Here is an 18059-nt window from a genome sequence, read left to right on the forward strand (position 1 = left end):
AGTTGGCAAACAACGATGCAATTTTTATTTTTCCCCTGAGAAACCAACTACTGCTGACTGGCTTGAGAAGGTTGATGCTTCATTTGTTGCAACAAACAATCAGTGTTGCTGTCATGCAGTCAAAACTAGTGGTAATTACGACTGACTGCCTAGGCATGTTTCGTCACTGTGAGAATACTGTGTGTGTGTGTGTGTGTGTGTGTGTGTGTGTGTGTGTGTGTGTGTGTGTGTGTTTGTGTGTGTGTGTGTGTGTGTGTGTGTGTGTGTGTGTGTGTATGATTTGCATTTGATAACAATTTCAATATTTAATGATGGCAGCAGTGTCACCATAACATTCCTATCACATATCACTCAAAATGTCATGCTTCGGATCTGTGGCTGTAAAATGACATGATTTCTTAACTTACAATGCTGCAACTGTGTCTATCATCCAGATAGTTTTGCTGATGTCGTCATTGATCAGCTCACTAATAACTAATTCACTTTGTCTCTAGTCTAGCAAAGGTTGCTAGTGGTCGATACCATAACAGCTTCAATAACTGCACATGCAGTTGTATTGTTTGCAACACATACTCTCAATGTAATGTACTGATACCCTCTCCCAGCTTGTTGTCTAGACTAATTTGATTTACCGCCACCTCCCGCTTGTCCGGGACCTCACGAGGACTGAGGCGAGTGAACATAGCAAAGGTTTGACGTCAGGGGATGAGCAATGAGTCTAATTTTCTGTAGCTTTCTTCTCCAGTGGTAGCAAAAGACGATAGCAATGACGAGAGCAACTATAACTAAGAAGACGAGTGGAGTAGTGATGTATACGATCAATAGTTGGTCTCTGGGTGATTTGAAACCTGGAACATTGAGATGCATTTTAGGAAAGATTTTCTATTTACTAAAGATTAGGTCGAGATTTTTGCTGTCTGTCTGTGTCTGTGTCTTTTTGTCTGTCTGTAGGTATGTCTGTCTGTCTGTCTGCATATCTGTCTATGTGTATGTCTGTTTATGCGTCGGTCTAAGTCTGTGCCTGCCTGCCTGCCTGCCTGTCTGTCTATCTGTCTGTTGGCTTTGAGTCTGTCCAACTGTTGTTTTACCATGTGAGTTTGTATATCACTATGTGCCTAAAGATATAGCTAAATAGTAAACTCACTAAAATAGACTGGCGCAGATTCTGATCCGTTGCCCTTTGCATTAGCAGACCAGACCCGAAACCAGTAGTACTTCTTTGATCCGTCTGAATCTTCCTTTTCTAACTCACTGATAGTATATTCTTGAGTTGTCTAAAACACAAATAAACATTTACCATAACCATAATTACAGTATCATAAAACTCCGTGTGTCTGTCTGTTTGTGGTCGTTTGATTTATATGTTTTATTGTCTGTCTATGTGTCTGTCAAATGTTCGGCCACTTGCCTGTCTGTCTATTGTTTGTTTATGTGTCTGGCTATCTGTCTATTGTCTGTCTATATGTTTGTCTAATGTTTGTCCATGTGTCTGGCTATTTCTATATCTATTGCTTGTCCATTTGTCTGTCTATTGCCTGTCCTTGTCAGTCTATTGTCTACTCATGTGTTTATCTATCTATTGTCTGTCCGTGTGTCTGTCTGTTTTCTGTCCATCTATTTGTACCTATTTCCGGCCTGACTATCATCCAAGGATGTCTCCTTACTAACCTTTCAACCTACCATTGGCCCTCTAATTGTTAGCTTGCTTAATTAAGCCAATTTATTCTCCTGTTCTCCTACATACTGCATATATTTCAACAGTCATTGTACTCTCACTAGCTTACACCGTTGACTGCTGCCACGGCGAGTTCCGAGTTGATAATTCTCATGCCGAAGCCCCAGTGTACATACGATGCTGTCACCGGATACTCTACTGGCGTTGCTGGTTTCGAGTTTGTCCACGTTATGAGTACAGAAAAGTGACCCAAAGTGCCATCTTTGATAACGTGACGAACATGTAATGGTACACCGGGCACAAAAAAGTCTAGAAATGAGACAACGTGTGAGGCCTTTTAGGACAGTGATGGTGGAGGTCAGGAATGAGCAGTTTAAATTTGGTGGAGATTTGATGTGCCGTTCCAGAGAAAATCTTGTGCGATTGGAGAAGGGTTTGATCGGCCAGAAATTGCGTCGGCCCAAAAGAATTCAGGAAAACTATGACAGCCTCACTGTCGAGGTCCATCGATTCGGCGTGCGCGAGGAAATTTTGGTGGCACTGAAAGTAGCCGTTTGGGAGATTCTCTCTTACACACACACACACACACACACACACACACACACACACACACACACACACACACACACACACACACACACACACACACACACACACACACACACACATGCCACACACACACACACACACACACACGCACACACACACACACACGCACACCACACACACACACACACACACACACACACACACACACACACACACATGCCACACACACATGCCACACACACACACACACACACACACACACACACACACACACACACACACACACGCACACACACACACACACACACACACACACACACACACACACACACACACATACACACACAGCTTTCCTTTATATATATATATATATATATATATATATATTTGATTAACAGACAGACAGAAAGACAGGAGAGACACACAGGCAGGCACACAGGACAGACAGACTACAGCGTTATAGGCCGGTTTGCATAAGCAATGAACAGCAAACCATCTAATCACAGGCAGACACATCAAGCCACTGAATGACGAACCCCATCATTAATGCAGGTAGCTCTAAGGCAAATTGCTTCCCCCCCTCCCCCATCACGTATAGTAGACAGGCATCAATCTCATGGCCAACTACTCTCTAACAACTCGATCTAAACTGCATGATCCCTTCACTTCATGAGATGTCTCATTGGTTTGTTTCCCTTCCTCCCGTAACTCAAACAATCCACTTACCCTCAGTCATTAAATATTCTTCCTCTGATGTTTTTCCAAAGTTACCTTTTCTCAATGGCAATATCTACAAGCAAGACAAACCACTAAGTGCAGTTCAGAAAGAAAAAACCTTCATCACTATTTGAGTCTGTCTGTCTGTCTGCCTATCTGATTTGTATTTAAAAATCCTAGCATATGTACAAGTAGAACCTGTATGAGAATTATCTGTTTGTCTGTCTGTCTGTCTGTTTGTCTTCCTGTCTTCATCACTGTTTGTCTGTTTGTTTGCCTGTTTGCGTGTCTCTACATTAATAACGCTCTCAACTGTGTGACTGTCATGTGTAGCAGCCTGTGTAGTCAACTACTAATCATAAAAGATCATGTCTATTGTTTAATAGCTAAAAAAGATCAGCAGTGTGTGTTTAGAGTGTCATTCTACTCAAGCAAGTCACTGTAATGGCTTCCATGGTGTCCTAGAATGTCATTGTATTCAAATATGTCATACTATTCAAGAATCTCATTCAGTTGACTGTTCAAAGGTATACTGTACATATTTAACGTATTAGTACGACACTGCAAAGCTCATCACTCGTCCATGCATGCATGCATACACACAATATGTATCAAGAGTTACACCTTGAACCAATATTCAGTTGCCGGTTTCAACTCTGGAAAGAGAACAGAGAACTTCCGTCCAACAGCATCACTCTATGAATACAGAGATGGAGATGGCGAAAATGAAAAGTTTTGATTAAAAGACCGGCAGACAGAGAATGTGTCAGATGGTGACAATAAACAATTGACACACGTGTGTACACACGCCCACACAAACAGACAGACAGATCAACAGATTGAGAGACAGACAAAAAGACATGCAGACATGCAGAGACAGAAAGAAAGACAGACAGAAAGACAGACAAACAGACAGACAAATAAACAGACACAGACAACAACATGCATACATACAAATGAAACCATAAAACCGGCACAAACAAGACAATCAAACAAGCAAATAACCAGGCAACCAAACAATTGGGAAACTCACACACAAAGACTCACCACAAAGATATCTTTCTCTCCCAGTTTCTGGCTGTCCTGCCTCCATATTGGTACCGAAGACCGTCCTGTCCCGTACTCAAGTCGATAAAGATCAAGGTCCGGAGCATAATCCGCCGGCAACAGCCACATAACCGTGACGTTGATATGATGACTGAGCGTCTTCACTTGAGACAAGGACGGAGGTCCCAACTCGTAACGACTTTGATCGTAGATGTCTTTCGTCACGTTACGAAACACTATAGCAGCAAAACATCAAGACAAAATTATTAGAATGTGAACAAGTGTAACATCTAGCTATATATAAGCACAATACACCGTGTATAGACAAGTTAGATACTTGCTCATCTATGGTCTAATTTTTGGAATCATTAGTTGGTAATTGTGTGTTGCATTAGAGCAGCAATTCGGCTTTCTGCGGTTTTTCTAGACTTTGATGAAATTGTTTTGTGACGAAAATACTCAGACAGACAGTGTTGTTGATTTAGAGGAACTCTACTTAAAGACTAGCTTTTAAGCTCTTAATGGAAATTTCTTTGGATTTGAAATATTGTAACTGACAGACAGACAGGAGGACAGGACGGAGAGACGGTAGGACGGAGAGACGGTCGGACGGAGGAATTAAGGGATGGACGGAAAGACAGACAGACAGACAGACACAGGAGGAAAAACACAGACTGACCGACTGAAAGGCAGGCAAGCAGGCAGACAGGCTACTGTAAGGTCAGACTAACTAAATTGTTTGATGCTCGGATTCACCGGATCCAGATGGGGTTCGGGGAGGTGTAACCCCTCTTTTCCAATAGGTGTGGCTCTACTGGTAAAAGGAAGAGAGTGTATATATAGTAGTTTTGAACCCAGACGGATAGTAAGAAAATTTGTATATGTGGTGGCTGCTACCTTTGCGCACGTACACTCTATCTGGTCAGATTGCAATAAAGTTCTGCTTTTGCTACCTTTTTGAATATTCTAGACTGACTACTCAAGACTATGCACACTAAAAGTACAGTGGACCATTTCCGTACGTAACTGCCCATGCAATCAATGCTCCTGATTTGTCATTTTTTCTACAGGTGATTGCATTGTTTCGCATACGTGTATACTATATAGTCAGCCTAGCAGATTAGTAGTCAAATTTTAGCAATAAATAAATTCATTAGAAGAGATAAAATTAGTTAACGCTTTATGTCTGCTAGCAGATCAACCCCCTCTTCAAATATTTAGGGATCAGAGCCTGACAGGTCCAGTTTTAGAGCTTGACTAAAATCAAAATAAAATTTAGCGCAAGCATGACCAATGCTAGGCTTCCTGCTAGAACTTTAGTACATAAATCCTAGGAGTGAGATCATCATGACTGTGCATGTGGATATGGCATAACCGAATTCAACTCGGTATCCGCATAATGTAATTGTTCTAATGTCCATTTTGATCACGTTTGCACGCTATCTATAGCAATGCAATGAAAACTGCGCATGCTCAAAATGTCACATGATCATTACCTTTTTATTTTGGGCTGTATCCCAATTCCCCCATATATCCAATCATCAAAAAATTTAACACCTAAAATAACTGTTGTTCATTATCAATAATTTTAGTCACTGTCACTCTAATCATTGCCCTGTTTACAAAGAGTAGCACATACCTACAGTAGAAGATAAATTGACTATTGGTATTAATTAACTTTCAGTAGAATTATAATTGGTTAATAATTAGCGTTAGATGAGCAAACTATATCCCTATTGGTGCAATACTAACGCCAGATCGACTCAGTTATTTTATGCTCGAATATTTGGACAGAAAACTGGACTGACCAACCGAGTCTAGAACAATTGTGACATTTGCGTCATGAGCTTGCGCAGTTTGCGTTGCCACAACAGAGTAGCAAACTCTTGCAATCGGTACACGGGTGCCTATTTAACAAATTTTAACTTAATAACTTGCTAGATCACGAGATGTGTGCACGCGCGACGGCGTTTACCTGCAGTTTTGACAGCTTGGTTGCCATCGATTGATATCAACTTTGGTATAGAGCCGACGGTGGATCGATACAAACAGCCCTCAGTGCCGTGTTGTCTGTTGGATTTGCTTACGGATTTGCTTACTACGTAATGCTGGAAAGGACACGAAATGGGTGCGTCAGAAAGCGTGTTTGTTCCGTAATGGATTTGTCTGTCACTCATGAAGTGGAGATTGTGCGCTGTCCGTTTATCTGTCCGTTTGTCTGTCCGTTTGTCTGTCCGTCCGTCTGTCTGTCTGTCTGTCTGTCTGTCTGTCTGTCTGTCAATACATATATTTTCAAACATTGAACTATTATACACCATGTATTAGCTAAGCATGCACTAAATACTACTCAAGCCAATAGGGCTTGGTTCTACCTACGACTATTTATGTTTATGTGGCTGTCTCTTGAAACAATCTTCTTTATTTTTCTGTCAATCACTCTAGCATTTGATCATCTGTCTGTCTGTCTGTCTGTCTGTCTGTCTGTCTGTCTGAATGTCTGTCTGCATGTCTCTCTGTCTGCATGTCATTGTCTGTCTGTCTGTCTGTCAGTGGTAGTATATTTCACAAATCGACAATAAACACCCACTGCCATAAACTAGAAGAATGCCCAGCGACCATGTGCACCGGGGGGGGGGAGGGGGCACAAACAAAACTAGACTAGCTAGCTAGCAACTGCTCAGAATACAAGTCAAACTCTACATGTCCACGACTAGAGAGTCTACTGACTTTTCTTGCAATCACTCTAGCGTTGCAATGCTGAAGAGCAACTGAGAAGCACCACCTTCAGAAAAATTTGAAGTATGCCGCTTTCTGCCCATTTTCATCCACGGATAGTTTGTACAATTCCTGAAAAAACTGGTGAGCTCCCCACCCCAATGGCCAAAATGCTCAAAGACTATAAAGGCTATATAGGGGCCAGTCATAATTAAGTGGGGGGGGCTGGCAAAATTTGCCGAGGTCCGCATAGTTTGATATGTGACCCCTGCAAAATAGGCCTGCTAAAAACTTCTGGCCCCCACTGTCTGTCGGTTAACTCTAGATGACCTCCACATATGTGCATATACGTGCAATATATAATCACATATATGTATGTACTATAAAAAGTAGTCTGATTCAGGGTTCTATAGTGCGGCCTATAGGTATGATTACTAAAGTTGGTCATTTCCATTCAACCCGCTGACAAAACAAGTAAAGCAAGAATCGCCGGTATATACTATAGAATTTTAAGCAAAAACAGTATATCTCTATTTCTAAGCTAGGGCTTTCACACTTGCATTATAAAAACCCTGAAAAATTGTGACCCCCAACAGAAGATGACCCAAATGCTTAGTGACCCCTGCAAATCACTGAATTTCAAACGTATGCCCCCACAGCAAATTTGTCCGTTCCACGGACACTCAATAATTACCGGCCCCTTTTAAAACACTATAGCTAGTAGGGTCCAGTTGGAGATATTGCCAAAGGCATCAAATTTATTGTTGTATTTTAGAATCTTCTGTTTTTCCTTTTTGATGCATCAAATTAATCGACCTCAGAGACTTGGGCGATAATCTCCCCATTCCATGGATGTGCCAAAGATACATCCAACTTAATGTAAGCTCCAGATCTTACATTAATTGAATACGACAATGTCAGGACGAGCATTTGAACTGATGTACTAGTAGAGATCACGAAGCTCTCTATGGTAAGCCATACCTAAGGCACGTATGCAGTCACGCTATACGTACACTAGCTAGCAATTCGTGGGACCATATAGACCCTCTACTGTACCTGATTTGCAGGTTAATATAAGAGATGAAATCCTTCCTTGTCTGTCTGTCTGTCCGTCCGACCGTCTTGTACGTCTGTCTGTCTCCCTGTCTGTCTGTCTGTCTGTCTGTCTGTATGTATGTATATATGTATGCCTTTGTCCATTTTTAATTTGAACTACAATACAATAGCAAATAGCTAACTACGTTGTCTATCTGTCTTTCTGTCCGTTTGTCTAGATCTAGTCTCACCTTTGCCTTTCTGACAATCAAATCAAACAGCGTCCTATCACGACACGCATCTTCCTGATCGCTTGCCTCTTCCGTCACACACACATAATGACACGCCTTATCTAACCAGACACACACACACACACCAACATCAAGCCAACGTCACCAACACAAATCATTGTTCTCACTTATTGCTGGTTCTTTCCACGAGACCTCGATGTCAACAATTTTGCTATCCCATGGGTTTCTAAAACCCAACAATCGAAGATCTTCCACAAGACGAGGAGTTTCATGGCTCACTTCCACACATTTCTTGTCTACTGAATATGCTAATGCTGCAGACACAAATACATGACAATCAATGTCAGCCAAAAAGAAGTAAATATGTTATGGGTCACAGGGCATGTGTACACTTCAAGTCATCTATCTGTCTCACTGTCCTGTCACATGAAAACATGATGAAGTGTTGGTTTGTGCTATGCCCCAAGATCGTTACTCAAACAGAAGGTAGATAACTAAGCCGTAGTGCACACACACACACACACACACACACACACACACACACACACACACACACACACACACACACACACACACACGCACGCACACACACACACACACACACACACACACACACACACACAAACAAATAACACATTCAGCTGTCGCTGTGTGTGTGTGTGTGTGTGTGCGTGCGTGTGTGTGTGTGTGTGTGTGTGTGTGTGTGTGTGCGCGTGTGTGCGTGTGTGTGTGTGTGTGTGTGTGCGTGCGTGTGTGTGTGTGTGTGTGTGTGTGTGTGTGTGTGCGTGCGTGTGTGTGTGTGTGTGTGTGTGCGTGTGTGTGTGTGTGTGTGTGTGTGTGTGTGTGTGTGTGTGTGTGTGTGTTGATTGTACTATTGTTGTGACGTGTGGGCAGCTTGTTGTTGCTGGTGTACCCACTCAAAAGTCTGCATGCACTTACGTGACGTCGATGAGAAACCCTGTGTTCCGTTTACGTTGACTGCTGCCACACGAAATACATACAAACGATCGTCACTGAGATCCAGTGATCTGTGAGGGAGTTCTATAAAGTTCTGTTCTGCCTTTAAAGAAAAGAAATGGTCAGGATAAATGCCTGACGTATGCATCCACGATGGTTGGACATACATATAGACAAACAGATGAAATGATAGTTGAGTGGCAGAGAGAAGGATGGACTGGTTAAGTCAAATTCGAAATACAGGAAGACAGACAAACAAACAGACAAACAGACAAATGTGTATTCGTCAGAAAAAATGTCAGGTATCCCACCGGATGCGAGCCAGTATTCCAATCAAAAGAGTGTGGTGGTCCACACTCAAGCGATGCATACTGAATAACGAAGACAGCTGCTCGTCCTGGTCCATGGTTGACACCTGATTTGGAATGAATACTAGTAGGAGGTTCCCACTGAAGTGTGACGACACCACTGAGTTGAGTAATGATGGGAGGTGGTGGAATGGCAGGAACATATGGTGACCCAGGTGAGAAGGCTGTAATATAAAAAAAGTGAAATATACAATCCTTGATTGCTTACGCTGTTATAGTGCCTCTTGGTCTGCATGTGTATCAATATTGTCTGTCTCTCCACTTGTGTGTGTGTGTGTGTGTGTGTGTGTGTGTGTGTGTGTGTGTGTGTGTGTGTGTGTGTGTGTGTGTGTGTGTGTGTGTGTGTGTGTGTGTGCGTCTGCCTGCCAGTCAGCCAGCCTGGCCTGTCTCTGTCCGTCCGTTTGTCTTTTTGTCTGTCCGCCCGTCCGTCTGTCTGTGTCAGAGCATAATTTCTCCATTTGTTCTGCACACTCTTACATGCTCCTACAGCTTCAGACTCGACCCTTTTAACAAACTGACAACCCTCGTTGCACTCAGCAAGCTAAAACCAAACGTAAGATCGAAAAGACAACACAATCAAATTTTTTCCTTAATACTTTATCATGTAACGAATCAAATTCATTGCGACATTTCTTCAGACAAGTCGACTTGCTTTTATTGAAAAAAGAGCAAGGGTAAGAACACTGAAATGTAAGAAAAAAACAATAAATAAAAAGAAAAATAACTCTTGACAGTAGAGTAACTGTGTAGTTGGGTGTGAAGGTAAGCTGGAATTTAGAGATTAGAAGAAGACACGTCGGGAAGTAGGCGAATGAGCACTAATGATCATGAATGTCAGCATAGGAGCGTTCATGTGTGTGACATCTTTACGCACATGTACATGAACAGAGACGCACGTGCACAAACACATAGTACACACGTGCATACACCTGAACATGCACGCGCGCACGCGCTCACACACACAACAAACCACTAGAAAAGATACGTCACTGCGCGTCAACATTATTGTTGGATGGTAAAACACAGAAACGCATAAAAACACAAAGTGACACATAAACACAACCAAACAGCCAGACAAGCGAATGCACACAAGTTATTACACAATCAGGCAAACAAATAGACGAATAAACGGACGCACAAACAGACATGCAGACCGTCAGACAACATACAAACCAACAAACAAACAGACTGACAAACGAACTGACTGACAAACGTCTGTTGATTGACCGTGGTAGTCTTAGTCTCTCAGGCCTTTTCGTAAATGTTTGTCTGATCTGTCTGTCTATATCTGTATGTATCATGAATCTATATGAGAATAAATTATCTGTCTGTCTGTCTGTTTGTCTGTCTGTCTCTCTGTCTGTCAAAGAACATTTATTGAAAACATCAACGCTAATACAGAAAGGCTACCTATAACACTATGAGTTCAAGATAAACGACCATAGTGGTCGTAGAGAAAAACTCTAACGAACAGCCATCTGATCTTTGTAGCTATCATACAGAGTTATTACTACAAAACAGTGGTCTACCTCTCCACTTTGCTACAACATAGGAGTCTTTCAAGGTGATCCATTTTCTGTTCCATCTTCATCACGCTATCTTAGTGAGATCTGGTTGAGATAGTTCTCTCCGCTGTTCCCCAATGTCCGAAATGTTCGAAAACCAAGGGAATCAAGCAAGGAGAACCTCCACCAGTGTGCCTTTCTTTGCTGTACTTCTCTACTTTCTTCTCTTTTTTTGAAGCTGCTGATCCATCCGGTGTGGCTGCACGTGAACTTACTTCTGAGCTCCACGAGTGTACCAGAGAGATGTCAAGTTCAACGTTGAAGTCAGTTGCATTATGGACAGCTATGTCAGGTCTGAATTGAGAGCTGCTGTAACAGTCTCTTGGCTCAATAGTGTGAAGAAGTGACACACGTTTCAAACATTTGGTCCAAGTAGAGACCATTGTGTTGTGTGACCAAAGTCCTGTCTTGCATGTAACGAGGTGGTATGCATAGGTTCCCCGTGTTTTCCGCAATCACATTCAATTACAGACTGAGGCAGTGGCAAACGCAAACCCAACCTCAATGACAGAGTCATGAATGTTGCCAAGTGTAATAATCCAGAAGAAATTGCAAGCTTTCTTGAGGTGGGAATAGCGTCTAGCCAAGCTCCAGAGCCCTTTCCTTGAAGGAATCTCAAACGAGTTGCGTCCTTGATTGAAGAATTGTCAATCATGTACTGAACTTGAAATTTTGTTTGCTTATCATTCAACTTATGCTGAAGTCTTTCGGTGTTAGAGGCGAAGTCTGTCAGAACCTGACCTGGACACAGACACATACTGCTGCAGATGATGACTAATGCTATCTTCTTGAGCATTTGGAGACTTAGTGGATTGCTATCAGAGAACATCTGGAACACGTGGTTGTATATTTCTGGAAAATACTTGTGTATCATCTGCATCAAATATGACCTTGTGATGGAGTCGAAGGCATTTTTGACATGACATGTTTTTAGAAGTGACCAATGTTTGTTAGATTCCTGGAGAAGAAGTATGTGGTTTACAACCAGCTCAGATCCGCCATCTGTTGCTACACCATATTGTATTGGGGCAAAGAACTTGGAAAGTGATTGTTTCAGCTGGCAGCAGATAGTCTTCGCAGTGACACATCGTAACACTTTACCAATAGCACCCGGTCGCATATTAACTGACGATTTAGAAAGGGCAACAAGTCGAGCTGATGAAGATAACTTGCAAGCTGACTTAGAAAGCTTTCCTTCTGCTATGCCAGTAGCAGCAAAGTAAATATCCTCTGCAGTTCCCGCATTGTCCATCAGTAGACGTAGATGTTCAAATCGCCACCCAGAAGGACCCGAGTTAGACCCACGAGGATGCTGGCGATGTGTAGAATATTGATTTATTAAGAATAACCCCTTCATTATTTGATGGATGTACTCCACTTAGGTCACTGCTTGGTTTCGAGTGCTTAGTGGCCAACTTGCTTGTTTTCTCCTCATTGGCTGAAGCCAATCCTGAACTGGTAAGTGCTTTAGCTGCTCGTGAAAGCTCACCCATCCTAACCAGGTAAGCATACAAACGATCTGTAGCTTGCTGGCGGCTTGGAGGAGGTGAAATTTGAAGATCTTCCCTATTGAAAGCGAGTAACTTGTCGTAGTTGAATCTAAGAACTTTTCTCTGTAACTTTGCCTCCTCTCGCGGGAGGACGAAGGAGAATCCGAAGCAGCAACATCAGGAGCTTCAATGTCATGTAATCTTGCGGTTGTTGCCTGATTTTCTTTAATTAAGGCGAAAGAACAGCAATCCAGAGAAGAGGCTTTCAAACTAGGTTTGATAGTTTTGATGGTTGTTGGTGGCGCTTCGCTGAGGAAATAGTCGAAGGAAATTCCCCGGGTAAAGTCCCAAACGAGCGATTCTGGATCTAAAGCATCAATACCTTCGACAAAAGATGCACGTAATATCAGGGTTGCAGGTGGTCGTCAATTTTGAAGCCTAATTTGGGTGTTGCTGCCCGGTACCTGGAGACAGTGCCTAACGCCCTGGAACACCCAGGGCTTGCTGCGCACTAGTGTCAGCTCTGGTCACAACTGGCAATCTGCATACACGTGCTGTTATGGTACCCTCAGCCATCATCTTCCTTTTAGCCTTGTAGGACCCAGAGTCAAGACTGTAACATGGCATTGATAGAGATTGGACTCCAGCATAGGGACACATTAATTAAATGTTTAGTTTCACTGTTATTCTGGAGCCAAAGGATTCGTGTCTGGAGCAAAGTTTGGCTCTGTTGCCCAGGTAACAACACCCCTGTGTATAGGTTCATCAACCATTGAAGGTGATGAGAGCAAATTCTGAACAAGAGGCGACAAGAAAGACGACTGAACAGACGACTCTGATGGTACTCAAAGGGGCGCCGATAAGGAGGACTGATACTTCGATGTGGAATCGGAATTGATGTTCTCTGGCGTTGTTTGCACTGAGGCTGGTGCTGACCCAACTTTAGGAACCATTTTCGGCAGAACTGGCATTGCTGAACTCCCAAAATGCAACGGTTGGTGAACTCACTCGGCAGATCTCCCACGTTGTGAGCTTCTCGTAGAGAACCCTTCTCAAAAGCCCGTAAAATGGAGTAACACGGGAAAGGACAACTTTCCAATTGCGACATGGCATGCCTGAAAGCGTTCAAAATTCGCGGCCGCACCATCCGACATCCGGGATCTGTCTGTCCGTCTGTTTGTTAATACATATTTTCATAAATGATTACTACGACTCACACAAATGCTAATTATTGCTCTTCAAAGGGACCCATACTGGAACAAACATCGATCGCGTTTAATTATATCTGCCTGTCTGTCTCCCATATCTGCCTATGTGTCTGTCTGTCTATGTATTTACAATCCATCTTCGTTCTGCTCCTCATCTTAAACTTATTAACCAATCAGAACTCCATTTCATGGAAAACGAGAGCAACAACCCAAGCCCGTGCATGTAAGTCACACTTAACCAACACAAACACAATCTATCACATCAACGACACTCCACACAAGATCAGCAAATCAACTCTCCTGCCGCTCTCACGGCCTCGCTCACCGCAATAATGTGTCACCTCTACGACACGTTCAGCCGGAAGGGATGAGAACTCGAAGGCGGAGACGCACGAATGTTTCCGCACGACAGACACATAGAACACAAACGCGTTCGTCGTTTCGGTTTGTCGCGTCGGGTAGTCTCGCATGTAGCCAGACCCTTTTCGGCCACGTCATACTTCGGGGGAGGGGGCGAGAAAGCTAGAGTCTGGAGAACTTCCTGTGACGTCGCCGTTACCGCCGATAATGGTGAACTAAATACCGGATTTAGTTTCCTAAACGCTTCACTAAAGACCTTCACGTATCTTCTCTTGTTTCGTGGTACTGCATTTGTTTGTCGTTTAGGAAGGAAACTGCTCCAAAACTACAGGTTTGTATCAGTTCGTAAAACCTGCATGTCTATACGGAAGCCATTGCGGCCACGGGAGCGTCTACGTAGACAGGATTCGATCAATTGCAGTCATGATCGACGTCTGACCTTAAACGTACCGTTGTGCACTCTAGTACACTCGATCTTTTCATAGCGGAAACTAAAAATTAGATGCGGTCGTTCTCGATGCGCAGATAGTCCAGAGCTACAGATATCTTGGGCTCATTTCTTTAGTCTCTTCCACTTCCTCCAGATCGAGAGATGGAAGAGATTCTGTTGCGTTTCTTTAATTTTGCTAAATGGTGTCAGAAGACTTCCGCCTTTCCAGGAAAGGCCGCGGAGCAGAAGACCTGCATGAAAGAGAAGAGGTTTAGAAGTGACGGAGGAAACTGCGTTTCCTACTCGTTGTCAGTTATATCGTGTCAGACAGCACAGGAGCCAGTTTGAACCGAAAATCAACATACCTTGCAAGCGAAGATGCAATTTAAGCGCATGTGCGCAACTTCTTCCATGCCGTTATTCTAACCACTACCGTCTTTGCCATCTCGAGATCTTTAGACAACTCAGCTGCCAGTAGAGGTGGAAGAGAATAAAGAAATACGCTCCTGGAAAAGCTGGGAGCTACCTCATCAAATCAAGATGACGCGTGCATACCCATCTGGTCTTTAGCAAATCATTTAGGAAACCAAATCCGGTATTTAGTTCACCATTATCACTGAAGCGGCAACACAGCGACTGCAAAGGAAGTTTACCAGACCTTTTCTCGCCGGAAGTATGACGCCGCGGGAAAGGGTTTGGCTACGCGAGTGTAGGAAAGAGAGCGAAAGAAAGGCAAAAAGCGCTGTCCGAGTCGCTGACCAATGACCAGTGGTCGTGTTATTGTCGCTCCGCGACGTTCTAGAAGCTCTGAATCGTTAAGAAAATGCGTGTTGATGTTACCTCTGTTGCTGTCGCGTTGAAGCAGCGGGCGAAGCAGCGAGCCTCGAGCATTCGCATCTCCGTCGGGCTCCGCGAAGAGGTCGTCTCGGCCGCTGGAAACAACGTCGAGACGACCGCCAACGCGTGCACGAGCCTCCAAAACGTCATGCACAGAGAAAGGGGAACATCCGGGGGCAATGTCAGATACGTGATACGTGATATGAACATAATATCCGCTTTGCATGGAATAGTCAATACGGGCACCGGACAAGACTAGCGCGAGAGAGTCTGGGGTCGAGGCTACCTAGCGGTCGTTTTATTACCCCGACGGAATGCCTAGTCAAGGAATACCGCGACGGTTTCCACTGAGGCCTACGAACGCCCTTACCACATACAACTGAAGGAGAATTCCACACCTGTCATTCATCCGCAAGGATTACTCCCTAGGCCAAGCAGCAGGAGCTGCGACAAAAGCTAGAGAGCGCTAGGTTCAGCGAGACGGCATCATTATGGACGTTACCCGCTCACCAGAATGTGTGAACAGCTTAGTCATAACAGAGAAGAAACTAGGAAGAACGAGGAGCTGCCTATACATAGAGGCAACAAGGCCATCCGCAGGGAACACTACAAGATTCGTACTCCAGAGGATGTGCAGGCCGAACTAGAAGGAAAACACGTTTCTCAGACGATTCATCATACTGTACCTACGCACCTTCCATGCACACCGGGGAGGGGGAGGGGGCGCAAGAGGGTTTTACGAATGCACTTTTGGTATTTGTTCTGCTAGCGAGGTGTTTCAGCACCGTAATGACGTTCAAACCTTCAATAGCATGGCAAACGTTCGTGTCCTAGAGGATAATCTCATAACAGAGGAGACAAACAGTCAGGAGCACGACAAGGAGCTTCGCCAGGTGCAATAGTATCCAGCGCGCCAGAGAGAAGGATATTCTCCTCAGCCTCCAAAAAATGCGGTATGTAAGGTTGACAAAGTCAAATACATGGGGCACATAATATCCAGTGATGTAGTCCGCCTGGCGCCAGACACAGCGACGGTATTCAAGGATATGCACTCTTTGGCAAAACGCCTGAACTCCTGGCTGATGAAAGGCATGTTACGGCTAACAAGCTCTTGCGGAATACCATGCCACCACCCTCACTACATCTTTATCTCTTCCCACTTAAATATCCGCAATCCAAGCAATTTTGCTCGCGGAGCGGAGTGTCCAGACCATCACGAATTTACTAAAGAAAGCTGCCCACGAAAGAAAAATCCGCACCTGCATATTGGCTCTTCTGAATCTGCGAACTTCGCAGATTTTGTGGCTCAATTCTTCCTTAGAACCGTATTTGGTAAACAGCTTTGGACGAAGTTGCTCGCTCAGGTCTTGGGGGCAGATGCCAGAAAGCACGAGTCCGAGCTAGCAGTTAACTTATATTCATTGACAGAGCAGCAATCAAGGCAGAAGGCATAGTATGATCGGGGATGATCGGGCACGTCTGGCTCTTAGTCCTTTGCAGGTAGTGCAGGGGCGTAGCGTGACCTCTAGCAATAAGGGGATAAACTTCACGATGCAACGAGACACGCCCATTTTATGGACACGCCCGTTTTATTGGCTTCTAATCGGCTGATATGGTAGAATCAGTGGCAGATCCAGACTGGAAAAAGGGTAGTGTATATACTTTAAACAGCTTTGGTCCTCACACATATTTACAGTCGCAATATTCATGACCACGCCTACAAATGACGGTGTTATTTCCCAGTCTAGCCCATGCCAACACCCAAATTTGGCTCCCAAATTGACGACCATCTGCAACGTTGGTTAACATATGTAGTATGCAGTAGAAAGACAGGAAGGAAGAGCGCAGCTCACGACTTCTTGCATGCAATCTGTTTTAACCAAATATGGGTTTCGTCAAACTGAGTAACGACAGAGCTAGGATACAGACAGATGACATAACTAACACGTATACACGACCTACACCATCTACCATATCCAATCCGTGTCCAGGGTAAATGTATAGTAACTATTAGGAATGCTAGTCCTCTCAGAAGTTCATTTCTTGATTGTGTAGCTCGTTTGAGGAATTTAGCCTGACAGATGCCTCAACAAATCCAGGAATTCTTTCCACTATAAAATCTCATACTAAGCCCAAGACGAATACCTTTACGATATGCTATGTTTACAGACGTGTCTACTAACTACTAAACTTCTTTCAAATATCCACAAATGACCTCCATATGCAAGAACTGGAAATAATGATCTTCATCCACACAGTATCATTGGAACAACTTCCACCAAGTCGGCTAATGACACCACGCACAGCAGAATTTTTTATAGTCCAGCAACTCTTGGAGACACATGTTTAGTATTATGTCGTCTGCATAAGTCAAGCATCACAGGTAAAAGACTGCTATTTTAGCTCCGACACTGGAGATACTAAGCTGTGTAAAGATCATCTATGTAGAGATTGAAATGAGATGGAGACAAACACGCTCCCTGTCGTTCTTCATTTCCAACGTAATTAGTGAGAAACAGTGGGTGTTCCACTTAACAATCATTTTTTGACATGAATACCACTTGGCAAGAAATATAGCTAAATATACGGAGTACCTCTATCCAGTAACTTGTTAAACAGACACTGAACGGAAACTTTATCATATGCTTTTGATAAAACAAGAGCACGCACATATTTCTTTGTTACCATTTGGTCAGCAGTAGTTGACAGTCTTCTTCAAAAACGAAGGAACAATCTGAACATCCATGACCCTTTTGTTACTTTCCACATTGGGTGTAAATACTTTAGTTCTTTTGCATAAAACTACAGAGCTGGAAATACTCAATATGTGACTTTCGTGCTAACATGAATCACAA

The 18059-nt window shown here is 43.5% G+C and overlaps 2 protein-coding genes across 5 annotated transcripts; both read right to left on the reverse strand.

The window, feature by feature from the left end:
- Positions 1 to 373: 373 nt before the first annotated feature.
- On the reverse strand, positions 374 to 15362 carry LOC134185470 (uncharacterized). Of its 4 annotated transcripts, XM_062653259.1 has the most exons (14): positions 15208 to 15362; positions 9911 to 9997; positions 9792 to 9855; positions 9258 to 9478; positions 8929 to 9049; positions 8157 to 8303; positions 7990 to 8090; positions 5964 to 6096; positions 3989 to 4224; positions 3566 to 3637; positions 2951 to 3014; positions 1785 to 1984; positions 1145 to 1274; positions 374 to 848 (listed from the first exon to the last, which is right to left on the reverse strand). In XM_062653259.1, the coding sequence occupies exons 1-14, from the start codon at positions 15352 to 15354 to the stop codon at positions 658 to 660; spliced, it is 1914 nt and encodes a 637-aa protein (XP_062509243.1). In that variant the 5' UTR covers positions 15355 to 15362; the 3' UTR covers positions 374 to 657. The 4 variants fall into 4 exon arrangements, 3 of the variants coding, with proteins under 3 accessions (XP_062509243.1, XP_062509245.1, XP_062509244.1); XR_009970786.1 differs by lacking the exon at positions 1785 to 1984 and having other exon boundaries at positions 706 to 848; XM_062653261.1 differs by lacking the exons at positions 8929 to 9049; positions 9258 to 9478.
- On the reverse strand, positions 10022 to 13894 carry LOC134185471 (uncharacterized). The gene has a single exon (XM_062653262.1). It carries the CDS (start codon positions 12234 to 12236, stop codon positions 11235 to 11237), a length of 1002 nt encoding a protein of 333 aa, XP_062509246.1. The 5' UTR covers positions 12237 to 13894; the 3' UTR covers positions 10022 to 11234.
- Positions 15363 to 18059: the final 2697 nt, after the last annotated feature.

This window comes from Corticium candelabrum, chromosome 10, assembly GCF_963422355.1.
Source record: "Corticium candelabrum chromosome 10, ooCorCand1.1, whole genome shotgun sequence".
Lineage (NCBI taxonomy): Eukaryota > Metazoa > Porifera > Homoscleromorpha > Homosclerophorida > Plakinidae > Corticium > Corticium candelabrum.